We start from the raw sequence: 21657 nt of genomic DNA on the forward strand, positions 1-21657 counted from the left end.
ATCAAGGGAAGTAATAGTGCCACTGTATTCTGCTCTGGTCAGACCTCACCTGGAGTACTGTGTCCAGTTCTGGGCACCACAGTTCAAGAAGGACACTGACAAACTGGAACGTGTCCAGAGGAGGGCAACCAAAATGGTCAAAGGCCTGGAAACGATGCCTTATGAGGAACGGCTAAGGGAGCTGGGCATGTTTAGCCTGGAGAAGAGGAGGTGAAGGGGTGATATGATAGCCATGTTCAAATATATAAAAGGATGTCACATAGAGGAGGGACAAAGGTTGTTTTCTGCTGCTCCAGAGAAGCGGACACGGAGCAATGGATCCAAACTACAAGAAAGAAGATTCCACCTAAACATTAGGAAGAACTTCCTGACAGTAAGAGCTGTTCGACAGTGGAATTTGCTGCCAAGGAGTGTGGTGGAGTCTCCTTCTTTGGAGGTCTTTAAGCAGAGGCTTGACAACCATATGTCAGGAGTGCTCTGATGGTGTTTCCTGCTTGGCAGGGGGTTGGACTCGATGGCCCTTGTGGTCTCTTCCAACTCTATGATTCTATGATTCAATGATGATGCCTGACGCAGCTCTGTAAGGAGGGAGTTCCACATCTTTAGGGTTTGCCTGCATATTTATTTCTTATTTAATTTGAAACATACTCGGAGTCGAGTGTGGATTTCATGCTCTTTATTCAGCTCATAGTAGTGAGGAATGCCAGTTCCCCCAAAATGTCTGCTTGATATACATTACAGTGGTGCCCCGCAAGATGAATGCCTCGCAAGACAGAAAACCCGCTAGACGAAAGGGTTTTCCGTTTTGGAGGTGCTTCGCAGGACGAATTTCTCTATGGGCTTGCTTTGCAAGACGAAAATGTCTTGCAATTCCTGGGGGTTTTTTTCCGCTCCCCACCCCCTTTTTCTAAGGCACTAAGCTGCTAATAGCCTTTTAGCAGCTTATCCGCTAATCCCTTAAGCCTTTAATAGCCGCTAATAGCCGCTAAACCGCTAATAGCGCTAAACCGCTAATGGGCTTGCTTCGGAAGACGAAAAAACCACTAGACGAAGAGACTCACGGAACAGATTCTTTTTGTCTTGCGAGGCACCACTGTATTTACACAATGGGCCCCATGTGATTGGCTAATTCTGGGATTCTCCTGTAGGCCAATCAGGTTGCAGATTCACTTCCACCTGGAGCTGGATTGGGTGGCTCCTGCGGACCAATCAGACTGCTGCATTCTGGATCCTATTGTTCTAGGACCAATCAGGCTGCTGCATTCTGAATCCTATTGTTCTAGGACCAATCAGGCTGCTGCATTTTGGATCCTATTCAACTCAGTACATAACATAATTATTCCATTTATATCTCACCTTTTCCTCCAAGGAGCTCCAGGCAGCATACACAGCCCTCCCCCTTCTCAGTTCAGTCCCTACAACAACCCTGTGAGGCTCTCAGCTTGGCCTGAGAGATAGTGCCTCGCCCGGGGTCTCCCAGTGAGTTTCGTATGGCCGAGTGAGGATTTGAACTCTGGTCTCTCAGATATTACTCGACAACAGCACACTGGCCCTCAGTGAGGACCACCGCCTCAAAGGGAAGACACCCCCCGCCCATTGCTCATTTAGCGCCCCTGTGCAGAAAGCAGGGCGGAGTCAGGGCTGACGGACAGCCGAGCCCCCTGCTGGCTGCCCCTCGCACCCGGGCCCAGCCCGCCGGGCCCCTCCTCGAATTGCTTCAGGTAGAACTGCCTGGCTAGCTGCCTGGTCATCCCATTGAGAGCAAAGACAGCCGCCGTGATCTCGGAGGCAAGGAAGAAGAGGAGGACCAGGTGGACGGCCGTCTCCAGCGGCAGGCGGATGATGTGTTCATCGGTCAGGATGAACAGCAGGACGGGCGTCTCAATCAGGAAGGAGAGAAGGACAAAGCCGGCCAGTTCCGGGACCTGCGGGAGCAAAGGAACAGAATAAGCTGCCTTTTACCCATCCATCCAGCTCAGTATTGGCTACACCAGACTTCCTCAACCTCAGCCCTCCAGATGTCTCAATTCTTACCGTATTTTTCGCACCATAGGGCACACCGGACCATAGGGCGCACCTAGTTTTTAGGGGGGGGAAATCAAGAAGAAAATCTTATTTCCCCCCCAGCCCCAAAGAGCAGCGTACAGGCTGCGTGCAACCTCTCCCTGCCGGAGGGGTTGCGCGCGGCTATGGAACAAGCCAAGGCAGCCAGCGGGATGGATCCCGCTGGCTGTTTTGGCTTCCTCTTTAGCCCCACGCAACCTCTCCCTGCCAGGAGAGGCTGCGGGAGGCTAAATGGGTCGGCATTTAGCACCGATGCCTCTCGCTCTCCAGGCTTCAGTGAAAGCAACGCAAAGCCTTTGGAGCACAGAGGGAGTGCTCCCTTTGACCTTCGGAGGCTTAGCATTGCTATCGCTGAAGCCAAGGAGCCTGCATTCGCTCCATACAACGCACACACATTTCCTCTCAATTTTTGGAGGGGAAAAACTGTGTCCTATAGAGCGAAAAATACGGTATATTGACTTCAGTTCCTTCTTATAATTTCTTACAACTCTATTTAATATTATTCTTGTTATTCTTTGCAAACTTTATCAAACCCGCCCTTTGTTTGAACTAGATGTTCTGTCCCTTTAAAAATTCCTTCACCTTACAGTACAGTGGAACCTCAGGTTACATACGCTTCAGGTTAGAGACTCCGCTAACCCAGAAATAGTGCTTCAGGTTAAGAACTTTGCTTCAGGATAAGAACAGAAATCGTGCTCCGGCGGTGCGGCAGCAGCAGGAGGCCCCATTAGCTAAAGTGGTGCTTCAGGTTAAGAACAGTTTCAGGTTAAGTACGGACCTCCGGAACAAATTAAGTACTTAACCTGAGGTACCACTGTATAAAAACCTGTGATTGGAAACACTTTGTATCAGTCTTTAACATCAGCAGTCAGGAGCGCTTACAGCCCTGTTTTTGAGTTTGTTTGAAACTTAAACAGCTTATCTCATATTCCTTTGTAAGTTTTTCTTAAAACCTTTTTTGTAAACTCAGGGATGCGTTTCAGCCCTGCTCTTGAGTTTGCTGGAAATCACTGAAAACCATTTAAGGTTTATAATGTTCTCTTAAATAGGGCTATGTTTAAAACTTGTCATTGAGGTTTTTATACCTTTTTTGTAAACTCAAGGACGCATCTCAGCCCGGCCCTTGAGTTTGATATCGCTTAAAATCATTTAAGGTTTAAAATTCTTTATTTCCTTCTGAGGAAAACTGATTAGTTCAGTGAAAAGAGTTTTGTAGCCGGCATCTCGTTAAGTCTTGGTTTAATTCTAGGTTAATTTTTCCTTAAATTTTTTGATTTTTGTTATTCAATTCTATAGTCGATTACCTCTCGTTTCGGGGATTTTCACGGCATTTCTTTTGTTTTGTGTAATGGTCTACACTGACTGGCAGCGCAAAACACATTGAAGGAGGGTGCGAAGAAAGGAACAGGGACAAGAGTGATGAACTATGCAGAGCTGGCTAAACTAACATATAAACTGTGAGATAAGGACAATTGTGACTTCAAAGAAGAATGGGAACTTTTTACAAATCACTTAAAAAGACAACAAAATGAATTGGACTCCTTGGCAGGTTTTGAACAAACATACACACATTTATTGATTGCTAACATAGCAGATAGATAATATAAGATTTCTACAATTTCACAGTATGCAGAGAATAATATGTGTTGGAAAATCAGAGAGAGGAGGTGAGGGAAGTCTGGGGGGGAGGCGGGGGGGCTTGATGGAGAGGTGGGGGCAGAAAGGGGGGAAATAATGAATATGATATGTTTTGATCTTTTGATATGTTGAAATTATTAATAAAAAAACCTTTTTTAAAAAAAGAAGAAGGAGGGTGCGAAGAAGAGAGGGGAGTGGCCTGGAGAAAATCCTGGGGGCCAGGCAAAGAGGTATGAAGAAGAAGAAGAGTTTGGATTTGATATCCTGCCTTTCACTCCCTTTAAGGAGTCTCAAAGCGGCTAACATTCTCCTTTCCCTTCCTCCCCCACAACAAACACTCTGTGAGGTGAGTGGGGCTGAGAGACTTCAAACAAGTGTGACTGGCCCAAGGTCACCCAGCAGCTGCATGTGGAGGAGCGGAGACGCGAACCCGGTTCCCCAGATTACGAGACTACTGCTCTTAACCACTACACCACACTGGCTCTCAGCCCTAAGGTTCGTCCTCCCTGCCTTGAGGCCCTACCTTCTCCTGCAGATTTCCGATAAACCCCAGGTAGAGCCGCAGGCCTTCGGCTGAGATGATCATCAGGTATGCACTGACCAGCAGGAACTGATAGTAAGCGGGCAGTAGGCTATACTGGAAGGAGGGTAGAAAGAGAGAGAACTAGAAAAGGACTATCGTGCTTCCTCTAACTTAGAAAAATGGGATTGTAGCGTAGGAAGGGGACCCTAGGGTCATCTAGCCCAACCCCCTGCAATGCAGGGAATCACAGCTAAAGAATCTTCAGCAGATGACCCCCCCCCCAAAAAAAAAAAGACTTTATCGCAACAGCTTTGGGGTTTCAGGCTGGTCTGTCCCTCCCCACCTGGAGATGCCAGGAATTGAATCTGGGGTCTCCTCCTTCCACATGTAGGGCAGATGTTTTTCCACTGAACTACAGCTCCGGTTTACAACAACAACAACAACAATAATAATAATAATTTATTTATACCCCGCCCATCTGGCTGGGTTTCCCCAGCCACTATGGGCGCCTTCCAACACAATATTAAAACACAGTAATGCATCAAACATCAAAAGCTTCCCTAAACAGGGCTGCCTTCAAATGTCATCTAAAAGTCTGGTAGTTGTTGTTCTCTTTGACATCTGGTAGGAGGGCATTCCACAGGGCGGGTGCCACCACCGAGAAGGCCCTCTGCCTGGTTCCCTGTAACTTGGCTTCTCACAGTGAGGGGACCGCCAGAAGGCCCTCGGCGCTGGTCCTCAGTGTCCGGGCAGAATGATGGGGGTGGAGACGCTCCTTCAGATATACTGGACCGAGGCCGTTTAGGGCTTTAAAGCTCAGCACCAGCACTTTGAATTTTGCTCGGAAACGTACAAAGAAAGGGGGGGGGACCCTGATTACCTTCAGTTCCAGCATGACCCCCTCCGACAGGCACCAGAACGGGGAGAAGAAGGCATTGAAGTACAGCATCATCTGTAACGGCAGACTGGAAAGCACCGTGTGGTCTGGAAAAGACGCCAAAAGTTTGCAGCAGCAGCATCTCAGGGAGAAAACAGCCTCCTCTGGACCCGTTTGCCAATGGCGTTGTGTTTTTCGTCATTAGAGCTTTGGATAAGGCAGCTTGCCAAGGGATTGCCCAAAGGTTGAATACAAGGTCGGCAGTTAATACAATTCAAAATGGCTGTGAAACAAACAGGGGGTCTTGCACAGCTTTTAACTTGTTGAATTTATATCCCACCCTTATAAACGTCAACTTGGTTTGGATTACAGCTTCCCTACAAGACCATCTTGCCCCCTGCATTCCCCCTCAACTGCTCTGATCTGCAGAACTAGCACTTTTACAGGTTTTTAAGTGATAACCCTGCCGACTGACATCAAGAAGGCATCTTCCCAGTAGAGTGGTACCTCGGGTTAAGTACTTAATTTGTTCCAGAGGTCCGTACTTAACCTGAAACTCATTTTCACTATCATAGCTTGCCTTCAGCATGCAAGAACAAAAGCACAACAGACCCTCTGCCATTGCACACTGATACTCTTGTGTGCTGCCCTATATTCTGTACAGTGGTGCCTCGGGTTAAGTACTTAATTCGTTCCGGAGGTCCGTTCTTAACCTGAAACTGTTCTTAACCTGAAGCACCACTTTAGCTAATGGGGCCTCCTGCTGCTGCCGCGCCAGGATATAGAACATTAAGAAAAGTGAAGAAATTTGATTATAACTGGAATATTATGTTTTAATAATGATATTGGAAAACTGTTACATTCATATACAAGGGAATTCAGAAGGGAGGGACTATAGGAAGTCAAGTAACGTGTTTATAAGGTTGGATTTTTAAATAACTAAGTGTGTTTGTGTTGTTTAGCTGTTTGTTGTTGTTTTTCAGATGTGGCTTTTTTCTCTTTTCTTTTTCCTTTGTTAGTTTTTGTTTTGTTTTGGGGCTGTTTTTTTGTTGTGCAACATTTGTTGCAGTATGTGTTATAATTGTATAATTGTTTAAAACTTAATAAAAATTATTGGGGGGGGGGGAGGGAAAGCACTTTGGTTTAGGCAAGCCTACCCAGAAATGTAGAATGCTGACCTCTGTTTTACTCTGGGTTGTCACTTATTGTTGACTTATTATTGTTATTTTTGAATGTTTTAAGCAGCTGCTTCTAACCGGTAATTTCATTCTTTTCGGAAACCGCTTTGAAGTGTTGTATATCAAGCGGTATATAGGAATTTTATTCAAATGAACTGAATCACGACCACTTTATTAAATCATATTAATTGTTTTGATGAATTTGCTTTTGCTCTTTGCTTTCTTTTCTTCTTTTTTTCTTAAAATCATTTTTATTTGATTTTACAAATATAAAATTATAATACAACCATACACATACACATTTAAAGATTCCTCCAAATCTCTGAACTTCCCACCTTCCCTTCAGTGGGTCCTATTTTTAAACCTTTTCTACTGCATCTTTTTCAATAGTCCATACTTTATATAACTCCATTTTCTCCCTAGTACTTGCTACCTTACAAGTGTTATTGCAATCCTGCTAATGTTTTCATCTGCTAACAGTAGTCTCCAAGAAAAATTATAAAAATTTCCCCGATTCTTTGTTAAAGTTTTGGTCTTCTTGGTTCCTGAGCTTTCCGGTCAGTTTTTGCCATTTTGGCATAGTCCCAACAGTTTAATTTGCTTCTGCTCTTTGCTTTCGTAATATGCTGCCTCGTTTTGCTGTTATAGCAATTGCAGTCTTTGTTGTTCTCAGTGCTGTTGTGAGCTGCTTTGAGCTCAACATTTGTTGCTGGAAATCTCATTCCTGAGATAGCTCAGCCGGTAGAGCATGAGATGCTTAATCTCAGGCCCGTGGGTTCAAGCCCCATGTTGGGCAAAAGATTCCTGAATTGTAGGGGGGGGGTGGAATTAGATGGCCCTTGTGGTCCCATCCAACTCTTATGATTTGATTATTCCAAATATTAAATCAGATCAAATAAACTATAGAACCACAGAATGGTAGAATCATTGGTAGAATGGTAGAATGGGCTGCATCAATAGGAGTATAGCATCTAGATCAAGGGAAGTTATAGTGCCACTGTATTCTGCTCTGGTCAGACCTCACCTGGAGTACTGTGTCCAGTTCTGGGCACCACAGTTCAAGAAAGACACTGACAAACTGGAACGTGTCCAGAGGAGGACAACCAAAATGGTCAAAGGCCTGGAAACGATGCCTTATGAGGAACAGCTAAGGGAGCTGGGCATGTTTAGCCTGGAGAAGAGGAGGTTAAGGGGTGATATGATAGCCATGTTCAAATATATAAAAGGATGTCACATAGAGGAGGGAGAAAGGTTGTTTTCTCCTGCTCCAGAGAAGCGGACACGGAGCAATGGATCCAAACTACAAGAAAGAAGATTCCACCTAAACATTAGGAAGAACTTCCTGACAGTAAGAGCTGTTCGACAGAGGAATTTGCTGCCAAGGAGTGTGGTGGAGTCTCCTTCTTTGGAGGTCTTTAAGCAGAGGCTTGACAACCATATGTCAGGAGTGCTCTGATGGTGTTTCCTGCTTGGCAGGGGGTTGGACTCGATGGCCCTTGTGGTCTCTTCCAACTCTATGATTCTATGATTCTATAAAATTGTAAATAGATGCTCTACCACTGATTTACAGCCATGGAGACCACCCCCTTGGGAAGGGCTGGCGTCGGAATCCTTGTTTGCCCCAGTTGAATGTTAAGCAGGGGCCAGCAAACTTTTTCAGCAGGGGGCGAGTCCACTGTCCCTCCGACCTTGTGGGGGGCCGGACCATAGCTGTCAACCTTCCCTTTTTTTTGCGGGAAATTCCCTTATTCCAGCGCCATTTCCCGCTGCTTCCCACTGCTATCCCGGATTGTTAGATAGCCCTTGGACTTTTCCCGGGACAGGTGAGGCTGCTGATCCCTTATTTTCGAGGCTGCTGGTCCCTTATTTTCAAATCTGAAAGTTGACTGCTATGGGCCGGACTATATTTTGAAGAAGAAGAAAAAAATGTATGAATTCCTATGCCCCACAAATAACCCAGAAATGCATTTTAAATAAAAGCATACATTCTACTCATGTGAAAACACCAGGCAGGCCCCACAAATAACCCAGAGATGCATTTTAAATAAAAGGACACATTCTACTCATGTAAAAACACGCTGATTCCCGGACCATCTGCGGGCCAGATTGAGGCGATTGGGCCGCATCCGGCCCCCGGGCCTTAGTTTGCCTACCCATGGTTAAAAGCTTCCCCAGATCTTACTAAAGCCCACTCCTCAAATCTCATCATACCTGGGTGGTAGCTCTGTGCCAGGCCGCAGTCACCAGTCTTGTTGTTGATGAAGAGGGACCCACTGAAAGTTGTCAGCCCCCTCCGCAGGTTGGGAGGCAGCGGAGTCTGCAGGGCCATCGCCCCCAATGTGTGTGTGGGGGGTCGCCCTCTGTTCCCCCACCCACCCTGCTGCTCTTGACCTGAATCAGGCAGCGCTGGGAAAGAAGATCTGCTAATTGCATTAAGAGACCGGGCAGCACAGCTGTCACTCAGACATATGGCTGGAGGAGGTTAATCCGGCTGTGCTGTGAGGGGGAAAAACCCAAAAGTTTCCTGGGTAAGGTTATCACATCTTTCTTTGCCCCTTTTCTAGTGCATTTTGGAGAGATGTTGCCAACTTTTCGCTGCTCCTATGCCTTTATGAGCACTTTCTGCCTATGGGTCTTAGCAAGGGATGCAAAAGTCTCCCGGGCTGTTATTTATTTAATAATAACAATAACAGTAACAACAACAATTTATTACTTATACCCCGCCCACCAGGCTGGGCTTCCAACAAAACTTTAAAAATACATTAAAACATCAGTCATTAAAAACTTCCCTGAACAGGGCTGCCTTCAGGTGTCTTCTAAAAGTCAGATACAGTGGTACCTCGGGTTAAGAACTTAATTCGTTCTGGAGGTCCATTCTTAACCTGAAACTGTTCTTAACCTGAGGTACCACTTTAGCTAATGGGGCCTCCCACTGCCGCTGCGCCGGGGTTGTGCAATTTCTGTTCTCATCCTGAAGCAAAGTTCTTAACCCGAGGTACTATTTCAGGGTTTGAGGAGTCTGTAACCTGAAGTGTCTGTAACCTGAAGCATCTGTAACCTGAGGTATGACTGTAGTTGTTTATTTCCTCGACCTTCCTCCCAAAGGAGCCCAGGTTTAAGCACACAAAGTAATTAAAACATCTAAAAACTCCACCACAGATGCTAACAGGGGAGAGATCTCGACTGAAAAGCCTTGTTGGAAGAGGAATGCTTTCAAGCTGGCACTGAGAAGACAAAGGAGGCCTAATATTTATTGGAAGGGAATTTCAAAGGGTTGGTGCCACCACACTAAAAGCCCTGTTTCAATGAGGAGAAAACCTCCTGATAAGATGTTGTCAGCAGGAGCCCCTCACCCGCAGAGCAGCGATCAGCTGGGTATATAAGGGCTGAGGTGATATTTCAGGTATCTTGGCCCTGAGCTGTGTTGTTGTTGTTTAGTCGTTCAGTCGTGTCCGACTCTTCGTGACCCCATGGACCAGAACACACCAGGCACTCCTGTCTTCCACTGCCACCCGCAGTTTGGTCAGACTCATGTTTGTAGCTTCGAGAACACTGTCTAACCATCTCGTCCTCTGCCGTCCCCTTCTCCTTGTGCCCTCCATCTTTCCCAGCATCAGGGTCTTTTCCAGGGAGTCTTCTCTTCTCATGAGGTGGCCAAAGTATTGGAGCCTCAGCTTCAGGATCTGTCCTTCCAGTGAGCACTCAGGGCTGATTTCCTTAAGAATGGATGCGTTTGATCTTCTTGCAGTCCATGGGACTCTCAAGAGTCTCCTCCAGCACCATAATTCAAAAGCGTCAATTCTTTGGCGATCAGCCTTCTTTATGGTCCAGCTCTCACTTCCATACATCACTACTGGGAAAACCATAGCTTTTACTATACGGACCTTTGTTGGCAAGGTGATGTCTCTACTTTTTAAAATGCTGTCTAGGTTTGTCATTGCTTTCCTCCCAAGCAGCAGGCGTCTCTTAATTTCATGGCTGCTGTCACCATCGCCCTGAGCTGTACAGGCCTTTATAAACCAGAATACAACACCTTAGCCTGGCAGGTAATTGGTACCTAGTGCAGTTCTTTCCTGGGTAGGGCTGGCTGGGGTTGTTGGTAATTGTAGTTTAAGGTGATCTTCTGCTTTAAATTTTAGTGTGCCAGCGCCTCAGAGCAGGGACCTTCTGCAATGTGTAAAACAAGGCCATGACAGAAGTAGATTGGGATCTACTGACCTACTGGTCTATCTTGGGTGGATGTGCAATAATAACTTTTCAACAATAAACTTGACCCTCCCAAAAAGACTTTTTTCTTCTCCTAAATCAGGCTGCTGAGATGAAGAATGCTTGAAACCAGGAATGTCTTTTTGAGTGATAGGACTCTGAACCCAGTTTTGGAACTGACAACAAATTCCTGTGCTCAGTGCATGCTCAGAGGCACCCCATTCCTCCGTTCTGCCAGTATGCTGACATCCTCCCTCCAAACTGCTTGCCTTGAATATGACTCCAGTTGATAGATTCCAGGATGCTAGCATAACCAAAAACAAGTGGATTCTGGGACCCAGAAGTCTGCCCAGCCCAGCTGTAAACCTCTTGTGATGAAATTGTGGATCTCAACACCCAGAAAGCCTGCTCTGCTCTTAAGTCTTTAAGAACAGCTAGATCTGCAGCGATGAGCCCACGAAGATTTTCACAGCGCAGAGATAAACACAGCCAATCTGCTCACATCAGCATGTTCCAGCTGCTGGTAAAGGGCAGATCCCAGATTTTAACAAGGATCCAGAAGGAAAGGCATATGCTCTGGTTATCTCCCATTGGGACTACACCAATGTGCCATATATGGGGCTAACTTTGAAGATGACTCAGAAACTACACCTAATCCAGAATGCAGGCGCCAGACTGGTGACTGGGAGTGGCCACCGAGACCACATAACACCGGTCCTGAAAGATCTACATTGGGTCCCAGTATGTTTCTGAGCACAATTCAAAGTGTTGGTGCTGACCTATAAAGCCCTAAATCAGCGGGTTCTCAACCTGTGGGTGCCCAGATGTTGTTGGACTACAACTCCCATCATCCCTGAGCTCTGTCCTTGCTAGCTAGGGGTGATGGGAGTTGTAGTTCAACAACATCTGGGGACCCACAGGTTGAGAAAGGCTGCCCTAAATGGCTTCAGTCCCGTAAACCTGAAGGAGTCTCCATCTCCACCATTCAGCCCAAACACTGGGGTCCAGCTCCGAGGGCCTTCTGGCGGTTCCCTCTGCAAGTTGTGAAGTTACAGGAACCAGGCAGAGGGCCTTCTCGGTAGTGGCACCCACCTTGTGGAATCCCTTCCCAGCAGATAACCAATTTGCATGACTTTCCGAAAACATCTGAAGGTGGCTGTGTATAATATACCCTGCCCATATGGCTGGCTTCCAACAGAATACTAAAAACACAATAAAACTTCAAAGGCTAAAAAATTCCCTAAACAGGGCTGCCTTCAGGTGTCTTCTAAAAGTCAGATAGCTGTTTATCTGAAAGGAAGAAAGTCCTACATGTGGGACAGAGTTAAACTGAGGAACTCGCTTCCCACAGTAGACAGCGACAGCCACCCGCTTGGGTGACTTTAAAAGAGGATGAGACAAATTCTTTCAAGTATAAGGCTATCAGTGGTTACTAAACATGATGGCTTTGCTCTGCCTCCACAGTTGGGGCAGCAATGCTTCTGACTTCCAGCTGCTGGAAACCACAGGAGGACTCAAATTTTGCTTGCCAGTTTTTCACAGATATCAGACTGGCCAAAGTGAGAACGGAATGCTGGACCAGATAGGCCATGGACCTGATCCAGCAGGGCTCTTCTTACTTTCTTAATTGTACTGGATCAACCCAGTAGGGATAGGCGATTCTCTCCGTTTCAGATTTTTCTCAGTTTCCCAGTCTTGCATTCAGTTCACCACATTTCTGCATTCGGTTTCAACTTTTTTGCTAAAGGGAAAAATAAAGTTCTCAAGAAAATTCATCAGCACGTTACTGCACATTTTCTTCTAATAAATACTTCTTTGCAAGCTTTTTTCTCTGATATAATGCATTTTTGTATTGTTGGTTTCACTGACGTATGCAACTTGTGGCATGCTTCCCCCTAGTACATGCATATTTGTGAACATTTATGGGTTATCATCACCATCACCATTATTATTTTTATTTATACCCAGCCTTTTTCCCAGCTGAGGACTCCAGGCAGCTTACACAAATTAAAAGAACACAGATAAAATACAAAATGCTAAAAACATATCAAAGATGATCATTAAAAATGGAAATAAACTCTAATAGAATTAAAGCAATATTTTAAAATACTGGTAATAAAAACAGCACAGCCATTTCCTTTAAAAAAAACCAAAAGGCATTTCCCCACAGAGAACTGCATTGCAAAAAATTCAGAGAGGTGCAACGTTGGAAGAAGATCTGTGTGTCATTTCATAAAGTGTTTTGGGATGTGAGATATATGTTCACATCAAAAAGCAAACTGAAGGGGGGGGACCCACACTCTCCCTATAGGAAATAATTCAGAAAGCTTTTCCCTGCCCCCCCAGCATTAAATAACAGGGAAAGACATTTGCCCTGGTTAAATCAGGCAGAATTTAAAGGCAGAAGAACAGGACAAGTAAAAAGAAAGGTACCGTATTTTTTGCTCTATAAGAGTCACTTTTCCCTCCTAAAAAGTAAGGGGAAATGTGTGTGCGTCTTATGGAGCGGATGCAGGCTGCGCGGCTGTCCCAGAAGCTAGAACAGCAAGAGGGATTGCTGCTTTCACTGCGCAGCAATCCCTCTTGCTGTTCTGGCTTCTGAGATTCAAAATATTTTTTTTCTTGTTTTCCTCCTCCAAAAACTAGGTGCGTCTTGTGGTCTGGTGCGTCTTATAGAGCAAAAAAATACATTAGCAACCCTAGGAGGGGGCTATTTTTGGCCGAAGCATCCACACACAATCCAGAGCAGTTATCACACAAGCCTTGTGGTTTAACACATGAGTTTATTAATAACCTAGGAGGGTGGGGGAAGAGGGCAAAACATGAGATGGCTAATTTATTTTGCATGACATCCTGTGGCAAAGCGAATGAAACGCAAGCAAATGTGGGCAGTTGAAACACAGGGCGGGCAAAATCCAGTCAGCATTTCTTTTCACCCTTCAGAAAACACCCGCATGAACTCAACAGGTGCTTCCTGTTCCTCCAGCCCCACAGCGCCAAAAACAAAACAAAAAAAACCCCATCACAATGGCAGAATTTCTGCCTGCAAGCATTTCTAAAGCACCCCCAGGCCTCTGTCAGGAAGGTGGAAGATGGCAGGCCTATGATTGGCAACCCTGTTAGTGGCGAGGAACATCAAAGTCTGGCAAGGGGCTAGTCCTGTTAGAGGAGGAGCTTCGGCTGCAACTACACCAGGGGACTGGTGCTTGGGGAGAGAAATTTAGCATGTTCCAGCCACACGAAGAGAAGCTGGAGTTTCAGGTTTCAAAGTGTTTCCACTTTAGTGTTGACACCCATGACGGCCCTCTCATTTCTGTTGTGACGTTCTCCTCCACCGCCCCTGAGTTGCCAGGAAATGGTGGCTGCTGGTTCCTAGAAAATACAGCTGATTGCCCTGAATTAGGAAATTCCAGGGAGCTGGGCTAAGTTCTCTTCCAGCTCTACAATTCTAGGGTTTGATGGGCTGGATTATTAGGAGAGGTGGAGCCTGCCTCCATCACCCTCAGGTCCCCTTGTCCCTTGATGAGCAAGGTGATAACTCAGGGGTTTGTTTTGCCCGTTGCAAAAAAGAAAATCGACACCCCGTGCCGAGGAGAAGAGACAGTTCTGCAGTCTGAATAAACCATGCCAGAGGAGCACGTGGATTAGTGCATTGCAGAATTTATTCTGGCGTACTAATTTGGAGGGTGACCAAGGCTGCTGACCCTTCCCCTCACTTGCTCCTCCAACCTCTCTGACTTCTGGCACTCTTTCAAGCACATCTTGGCAATCCTTAGGGGCTAGAAACCTGGTTAAGGCAAAACAAAAGGAAAGAAAAAGTTGCAGCGATCTGGAAGCTGGTTCCTGTGCCTCTTCTGCATTCCAGAAGAAAGGCAGAGAGCGGGCACAGCTAGGCTTGGCAAGAGAGGGCTTGCTGCAGGGGAAGGAAATGTGGGGGGAAACATGGATCCCACTAAGGACAGGTGAATCCATTTCAGTTCCTCATTTTCCAGTCTTGAGTGGAGTTCACCATATCTCCACACCACAAGTGGTTGTGTTGCTGTTCCTTAAGTCCTTGTGAAAAATTGCCAGCATTTCCACGCAACATTCTATTCTGCAATTTTGCTTCATGCGTCCGGTTTTTGCAAAGATTCGTGTGTTTGGTTTTTGCAACACAGTGCATTCTTGTGTGTTATTTCCTCTAATATATATGTATGTTTATGCACAGTTATGGATTTCCGTGCTTGACCAGAGAACTGCATTGCAAAATTCAGAGATGGGCAAATTTTGAAAGATGGCTGTGGTTCGGTTCACCTGCCGTTTTCAGAATGTGCCAATTGGGTATGTTCGCCTTGAAACATGAACTGAATCAGACACACACACCCCCGATCCCTATGCAAAAGACGAACAGATCTTTGGCACAGCAGGCTTGGGCAAAGCTGTTCCAAAGGGAACATAGAAAGGTGAGCCAATCCTCCATATTAGTTTCCCTTTGATCACTGCTCTCTCTCTCTCTCTCTCTCTCTCTCTCTCTCTCACACACACACACACACACACACACACACACAGAGGTTTGTGGCTTGGATAAAGGAAGACGGCTTAACGGGCCTGCAGGAAGCGCCTCAAGGACGTGGTTCAAAAGAACCGCAGCAGCAATGGAGTAGACTGGAAGGGCGGTTGGAATGTGGACGGCGAGCAGCGCAGCCAGCCACTGTGGGATGCGGCCAACACCAATCCGTGGAGATTTCTCCCTGTAGAAAGGGAAGTCTTTGAGGTCCACCAGCTCTCCACTCTGCTCCCAAGCAAGCGTGCAGGTGTGACCCACATTTTCCTCTCCCCCACCCCACGGCTCCGCTGACTTCACGGCACTTATCTGACTTGGCCCTAGATAGCCGTGGCAACTCAATGAACCCCTAAGTGGCCCCTTTTCCTTCCGGTTGCTCCAGGGAGAGGGTGTGTTTACGCCACTCTGAGGCTACAGAAGTTGATCTCAGCATGAATGGGGCCCTTGGAAGGCGTAGGAAGAGAATGGTTATGGAAACAGTGCCAGGTTTGTCAAAGTCACTGGAGAAAGGTGTGTGGCATCTTTCCCTTGGTGACAGCAGGGTCTGTAGGAAGCCAAGTGATTTCTGGGGATGTTAGGAGCCCTTTCCGGTTAGCCAGGACATGTCTCCAGTTCTACAGGAAAGACAAAACCAACAAACAAAGCAGGATTATTGTAGGAATACTTCCTCAACTCCCAAACCAGCTGCACAAACCCTGGAGTGGAGGAAGGCAATGTTTTTGAAGCTGACTGAAAGCACAAAGAGCAAAGAATCATAGAAATAGAACTGTCGAGTTGGAAGGTGTGGGAAATTGCAGTCAAACATAACTACACACGAGCGCTAGTTAGTGCATGAAGGGGTTAAGATCACAGAGTTCTGTTCCTAGACTCAGCTAGGTCATGACCCCTCTCCTCCATGAGGGAGGAAGTAAAGCTGTTTTCTCTTCCTTTCTCTCACTTCTCTTCCAGCCATGGACCAGGGCGGACATGTCTGAACTTGATCCAAATTCAGACAGCATATCTGAAACTATATTGTGTATTTTGTGCCCAAGAGTAACTTGGGTGCTGCATGGAACAATGCATGAATCAGACCTTTGGATTTAGTAAGTAAAGCTTTTAAACTTACTTAAGAGTGTGTGGTCTGTTCATTGCTAGAGAGGTAGAGAGAGGGGCAAGAGTTTTAAGGCAGATGAATCAGGATAAGCAGAAGGGTTTAACAACCTATAATCCACACTCTGTTGCTGCAGAGTGTTTTTAAACTTCCTCTCCAGTGAAAGAGAGCCCACCACCTTCTGATGTCATCCGTTTCATTGTCCAACAGCTCTTAGTGCCAGAAAGTTCCTACTAATATATCATTGGATCAAATTCATCTATTTTATGAATTAAACCAAATAGTTTTAATTGAATCTTGAATGAACATGCACTTAATCCTTACCATTTTGAATTTTATTCTGTCATTATTTTCCTCAGTGGGTCATCCAAACTGCTGTTGTGAATAATTCTTTTTATAGGGCATGGTAGGGGGCACTGGGGGTGAGCTTGTGGAAGCAAGGGAGCAGCGACCCCCAAAAGTTTGAAAACCACTGATTTAAACAGATTAAAAAGCGAAAGTTGGGTTGGGGGAAGAGAACAACTCCCCCAAACTAGCAAGCTGAAGAGACACTGACTAAAATATACCTACTTGCCATAGCGGATGAAGAGCCTTAAATTGCAGCAGTGAAGAAAGAGAAAGAAAAAGAAAGTAAGAAAGGAGAGAAGAAGAGACTCAATATTTGCTACCAATGGGACTGACAGGCTTCACAGCTCACACTCAGGACTACATATTCTTCCTCAGTTCCAAAAAATTTAAAGCCCTGCACAGAGCTAGTCCACTTCTCTGGCTTCCCTCTACAACCGTAATGGCTAGAAACTTGGCTTTGTTTTTCAAATGGAAATTATCAACATTATAGGCCAAATTCTGAGCTTATAATATTGATAATCTCTGCTTCCACTTTAAAAGTTTTGCAGGATACATATTGGTGGGGGGTGTTTCCCCAAAGTTTATTCAATAACCGTTGCTCACAGGAAGCATAGCTGTCAAGCGTCCCTTATTTGGTGGGAAAGTCCCTTATCCCAGCGCTGTGTCCCGCTGCTGTCCCTTATTGATGATGTCCCTTAAATTTCCCGGGTTTCAAAGGACGCAACTCCTCTCCCTCCCTCCCTGCCGGCCAGGGAGGAGGGAGGCTCCAACTGTGCTGCTTGGCTGTGTTGCTCACCCAATAAGGAGTCTAAGAACGACTGGGGGGTGGAGCTTGCATGCCTTGTGCCAATCAAATCGGCTGCGTTGCTGGGGACTCGCCTTTGCTCAGCGCTTCCCAGCGGAGAGGTGACGTGGTTTTCCTTGCTGCATCCCCTTTACTGGGTTGCTGAGCTATGGGAACCACCACTTGAGGCTTCGTTTGGCTGCTGGTTGACTAAAATCCCTTATTTTGGCTGCTGATCCCTTATTTTCGAGGCTGCTGGTCCCTTATTTTCAAATCTGTAAGTTGACAGCTATGACAGGAAGATGCTCACACCTCTTCCTACTGGAAAATCAGCCAACCTAGCTCCTGATTTTTCACTCAGTGCTGGCCCAATGCTGATCAAGGAAGTGAGCTCCCCCTACCCAATATCACTACATCCATTTCCTTGGGGGGGGAGGGATTCACCTGCCTCACAAGTGGGAAATGGACGAGAGCTCTGCCAGAAAAGAAAAACAAAGAAGCGGCAGGTAAACTTTTCGTCTGATACTCACAAGCTTGAGGACTAGAACCTTGCGTTTAAAATGAATGACAAGATCCACCAGATCTGTACCCCACATTATGCTCTGTTTGTGGAGCAGTTGTGGGACACAGACAGCCCAGACCAGATTGATGCCCTTTAAAACTTGGGGGTGGATCAGCAGTTGAAACCCCCTTTTACTTTTTGGGCTGTCAATCAACTTTGCAATGAGGAAAGAAAGGAAACCAACCAGTGGGTGCTTTGAGGGAAAGGTCGGTCTCAAACCGGCAGTTGCAACTTACTCCACATCTCTTTTCCGGATGGCCCTGCCGGCTCCCATGACATCTGCAACCTTGGAGACCAGAGGGTCATAGTTCATGCTTGCCACGGCAAGCACCTCTTCATTCCTGCAACGAAAGATCCGAGGATTTGAAGGCTGGCGGAGGAGAGGTTGAGATCATAGAATCCCTGACAGATGGCCACCCAGACTCTCCTTAAAATCTCCAATGAAGGGGGACAAACAGAAGAAGACGCCTTCACCCCGGTATGGCTCCCCTTTATCACATACACAGCCCGACAAGACAATGACAACAATCCACCAACAGCATACAAATCAATATGGCTAACCTGATCCAAAACATCCACCCACCCCACTCACACATGAAAACACAGCCAGCCACAAATGAACAACCACACCCTAGGCCAACCCCAACCTCTCTCACCACCAAAGGAATACAAGTGAATAGCACAGAACCTGCACAAGCAACGCTGACACCAAACCCTGCATACATCTTAATGTATAGAAACATTGCCACCCGACCCCACCCCCACCCATCTTCCACCCCTCTCCCCCTTTTCTTCCTAATGTCTCAACAAATGAAACTGATTTGTAAAAATGTTACATGGAAAAAATACAAGAGAGAGACATTACACGTACTTCTGTAAATCAAGAAAATCTTTAATAAAAATACAAAAAAAATCTCCAATGAAGGAGAGCCTTCTGAGGGAGTCCATTCCACTGCTGAACAGTTCTTACCATCAGAAAGGTTTTCCTGATTGCCAGTGTGAGGTATAGGGGGCGCTAGGGGCTCTAGCCCCCTCAATATTTTGAATCAGGGAACCCAGCCCCCCCAATACTGAGGGGGCTGACATCCTCTGTCACCGTTTGGTGCCCTCTGTGCACCCCAGCCTCCACCTGGGAGCCAGGAGGGGGCTGGGATGAGCGAGGGTGAAGATTGCCCTCCGTATGTCCCACCCCCCGTGATGCCACCCCCCATATGCCATGGGGAGAAGGAGGCCCAGCGGCAAAGCTAAGCTCTGAGCTCCGCCCCCTTCTCCTCACATGACATTAGGCGGGGAGGTGGAGCATGCGATGGTTCCGCCTCCATCTCCCCGCCACACGACCCACTAGGGTGGATGTGTCACGTGACATCACATGACGTGTCATGTGATCCACCCCCCCCCCCCCCATGTGGGAGGCAAGCTGCCACCTTTGTTCCTAATGTTCAGTTCAGGGGTAGGCAAACTAAGGCCCAATCGCCTTCTCAATTTGGCCGACGGACGGTCTGGGAATCAGCGTGTTTTTACATGAGTAGAATGTGTCCTTTTATTTAAAACGCATCTCTGGGTTATTTGTGGGGCATAGGAATTTGCTCATATTTTTTTCCAAAATATAGTCCGGCCCACCACATGGTCTGAGGGATGGTGGACAGGCCCACAGCTGAAAAAGGTTGCTGACCCCTGTTGGAGTCTCCTTTCTTGTCATTTGAATCCATTGGTCCTACTCCCTGGAAAAGCAAAAAACAAGCTTTCTCCATATGACAGCCCTTCAGATATTTGAAGATAGCTCTCAGTCTTCTCTTTTCCAGGCTAAACCTACCCAACTCCCTCAGCCGTTCCTCATAAGGCTTGGTTTCCAAACCCTTTGATCATCTTGGTCACTCTTATCAAGACACACTCCAATTTGTCAATATTTTTCTGAAACGGGGGTTCCCAGAACTGGACACAAGACTCCAGCTAGGGTCTCACCTGGGCAGAACAGAACAGTACTATTGCTTCCCTTGATCTGGACGTTAGATTTGGGAATCATAGAAGGAATCATAGAAGTGTAGAGTTGGAAGGGGCCACAAGGGCCATCTAGTCCAACTCCCTGCAACGCAGGAATCTTTTACCCAACATGGGGCTCGAACTCACAACCCTGAGACCAACAGTCTCATGCTCTACCAACTGAGCAACCCAGAACTGCATTAGCTTTTCCCCCCGCTGCATCACACTGCTGACTCGTGTTGCAGATGCACAGAATGCCATTAAGTGGAGCACAGCCAGCACCTTTTGCAAATGGCCATCCTCACTTAACGTGGGTGCAGTTGCATCTTTGGAAAGACAAAGCAGCACTTACTTGGTGTAAAACGCCACAAACTTCAGTTCATCCAAGTCCCCCTGAATGATGACATCATCAAACCCCTCTCCATGGCCTGGGAAATGAAAAGAGAAATAACACTGATTTATTGCAAGGGTGAGGAACTTGTACAACCGCCCTAGCAATGACCGCCAATGGCCAGGGGTAGATCTTCCTCCAAAGTCTTGCAGAGAAGAAGACTTGGCCTCACTCTTACCGTCAGAACTGGGTGGGCCATTCACTCACCTGCATAGCGGATGCTCTTGCCAAACATGGCTGTCCACAGATAAGGGACTGTGCTGATTTCGGTCCCATGTGCCAACATGTTCAGCGCGGCAATGCGTCCTGGAATGTGGAGGAAGAGCACATTGCCCAATGCTCCATGCAGTTGATATCTACAGCACCAGCCACCCAGCAATCCAGCTCTCCCTGATTCCCCTAACCAGCTGTGTAGACCCTCCTGGAATCTGAAATCGCCCTCTCTTTTAGGGGTGGTTTAGGCCAGCTGTTAGTCTTGGACTTTGCTATTTTAACCCATGTGTAACTTGTCATTTTGCATTTCTTAGTACAGAAAGTATTGATCTGATGTGCGCCCTCCGACAGGCTGCAATGCACTGCGAGTTCCGAGACTTAGACGATGCCCTGAGGGATCGAATCGTCTGCGGGGTCCGGGACATCCGTCTGCAACGGTGTCTCCTCATCAAGCCAGACCTCACACTGCAGAAAGCCACTGAGGAGGCCGTGGCCTCAGAAGCTGCTGAACTCTCCGCCCAGGAAATCCGCAAGGCCAGTAGCCCGTATTTAAAAGACTATGTTCACTGGACAAACTGCACATGTAAAGCTGTTTCGTGAATAGGGTCAATTAATATGCTTATGTGCTTTACTGAAACCAATATTGCCGTATGTAATGGAACCACTATGATTGTAACTAATGCCTTATCTCGGTGGGGAGGGGTGTTATGTATTGAAGTTCTCACCCTGGCCACCAGGAGTATCATGTATATAGTTTTCACTCAGGTCCACGTCAGTTACTTTAGGCGGGGAAACCCTGGGTTGTTTTTGCTACAATGTTGACAGCCTATAAAAGCAGGCCGGCTGAGCTGTTTGCTGTTCAGTTCTGTTCCAGCATACAAATAAAGAGCTGCTTTGGAGAAATCGCTGCGTCGTCTGCTATGTCCACCCACTATCTAACATTTCCTATTCTAATTAATTAAAGAGGGTTCTGGAAGCTTCTCTGTGTGAAAGAAACAAGCAGAAGGTTCGTGATGTCTGGGTTATCCCTTCAGAGAAGCTGAGTACAGCTGGTTTAAATTGGTTCTCTTATCTCTTTCTGTCAAGGTTATGATGACTATAAAAATAAGGATAGAAGGAGCCTGGGTTTCACTTTCTCTTTCTATCTCTCTTCCTTCTGGTGTGGTGTTCTGTACATAGTATGCTTAGTGTTAAGGTTTAGACTTATTATAAGTTATTGTAAGTTTAAGTTAAGTCTGCTGCAACTGGATTTCTTATGGA

The 21657-nt window shown here is 46.5% G+C and overlaps 2 protein-coding genes across 7 annotated transcripts in view; both read right to left on the minus strand.

Moving 5' to 3' along the window:
- Positions 1–1103: 1103 nt before the first annotated feature.
- On the minus strand, positions 1104–8801 carry LOC310666702 (transmembrane protein 17B-like). Its single transcript, XM_083417970.1, has 4 exons — positions 8492–8801; positions 5106–5209; positions 4226–4339; positions 1104–1925 (listed from the first exon to the last, which is right to left on the minus strand). Exons 1-4 carry the CDS (start codon positions 8607–8609, stop codon positions 1605–1607), a joined length of 657 nt encoding a protein of 218 aa, XP_083274096.1. The 5' UTR covers positions 8610–8801; the 3' UTR covers positions 1104–1604.
- Positions 8802–13249: 4448 nt separating this feature from the next.
- The window catches only part of AIFM3 (AIF family member 3), a 49793-nt gene continuing 41385 nt past the window's right edge, over positions 13250–21657 (minus strand). For 3 of the 6 annotated variants that reach the window (XM_083417716.1, XM_083417717.1, XM_083417720.1), the window contains 5 exons: positions 20392–20490; positions 20146–20221; positions 18050–18154; positions 16690–16710; positions 13250–15643 (listed from right to left, as the gene is read on the minus strand). In XM_083417716.1, coding sequence (XP_083273842.1) covers positions 15604–15643; positions 16690–16710; positions 18050–18154; positions 20146–20221; positions 20392–20490 — 341 coding nt within the window. In that variant the 3' untranslated portion in view covers positions 13250–15603. The remainder of the gene's footprint in view (positions 15644–16689; positions 16711–18049; positions 18155–20145; positions 20222–20391; positions 20491–21657) is intronic. The other 3 variants (XM_083417719.1, XM_083417718.1, XM_083417721.1) reach the window with 1 other exon arrangement.

The sequence above is a fragment of the Podarcis tiliguerta genome, assembly GCF_965153285.1.
Source record: "Podarcis tiliguerta genome assembly, chromosome: 16".
NCBI lineage: Eukaryota > Metazoa > Chordata > Lepidosauria > Squamata > Lacertidae > Podarcis > Podarcis tiliguerta.

Coding starts and splice junctions, on each gene's coding strand:
- LOC310666702 (XM_083417970.1), bottom strand. CDS start 8,609: ATGGCCCTGCAGACTCCGCTGCCTCCCAACCTGCGGAGGGGGCTGACA. Junction 5,210..8,491: donor GGCACAGAGCTACCACCCAG/GTATGATGAGAT, acceptor CGTCTTTTCCAG/ACCACACGGTGCTTTCCAGT. Junction 4,340..5,105: donor GGGTCATGCTGGAACTGAAG/GTAATCAGGGTC, acceptor CCCTCCTTCCAG/TATAGCCTACTGCCCGCTTA.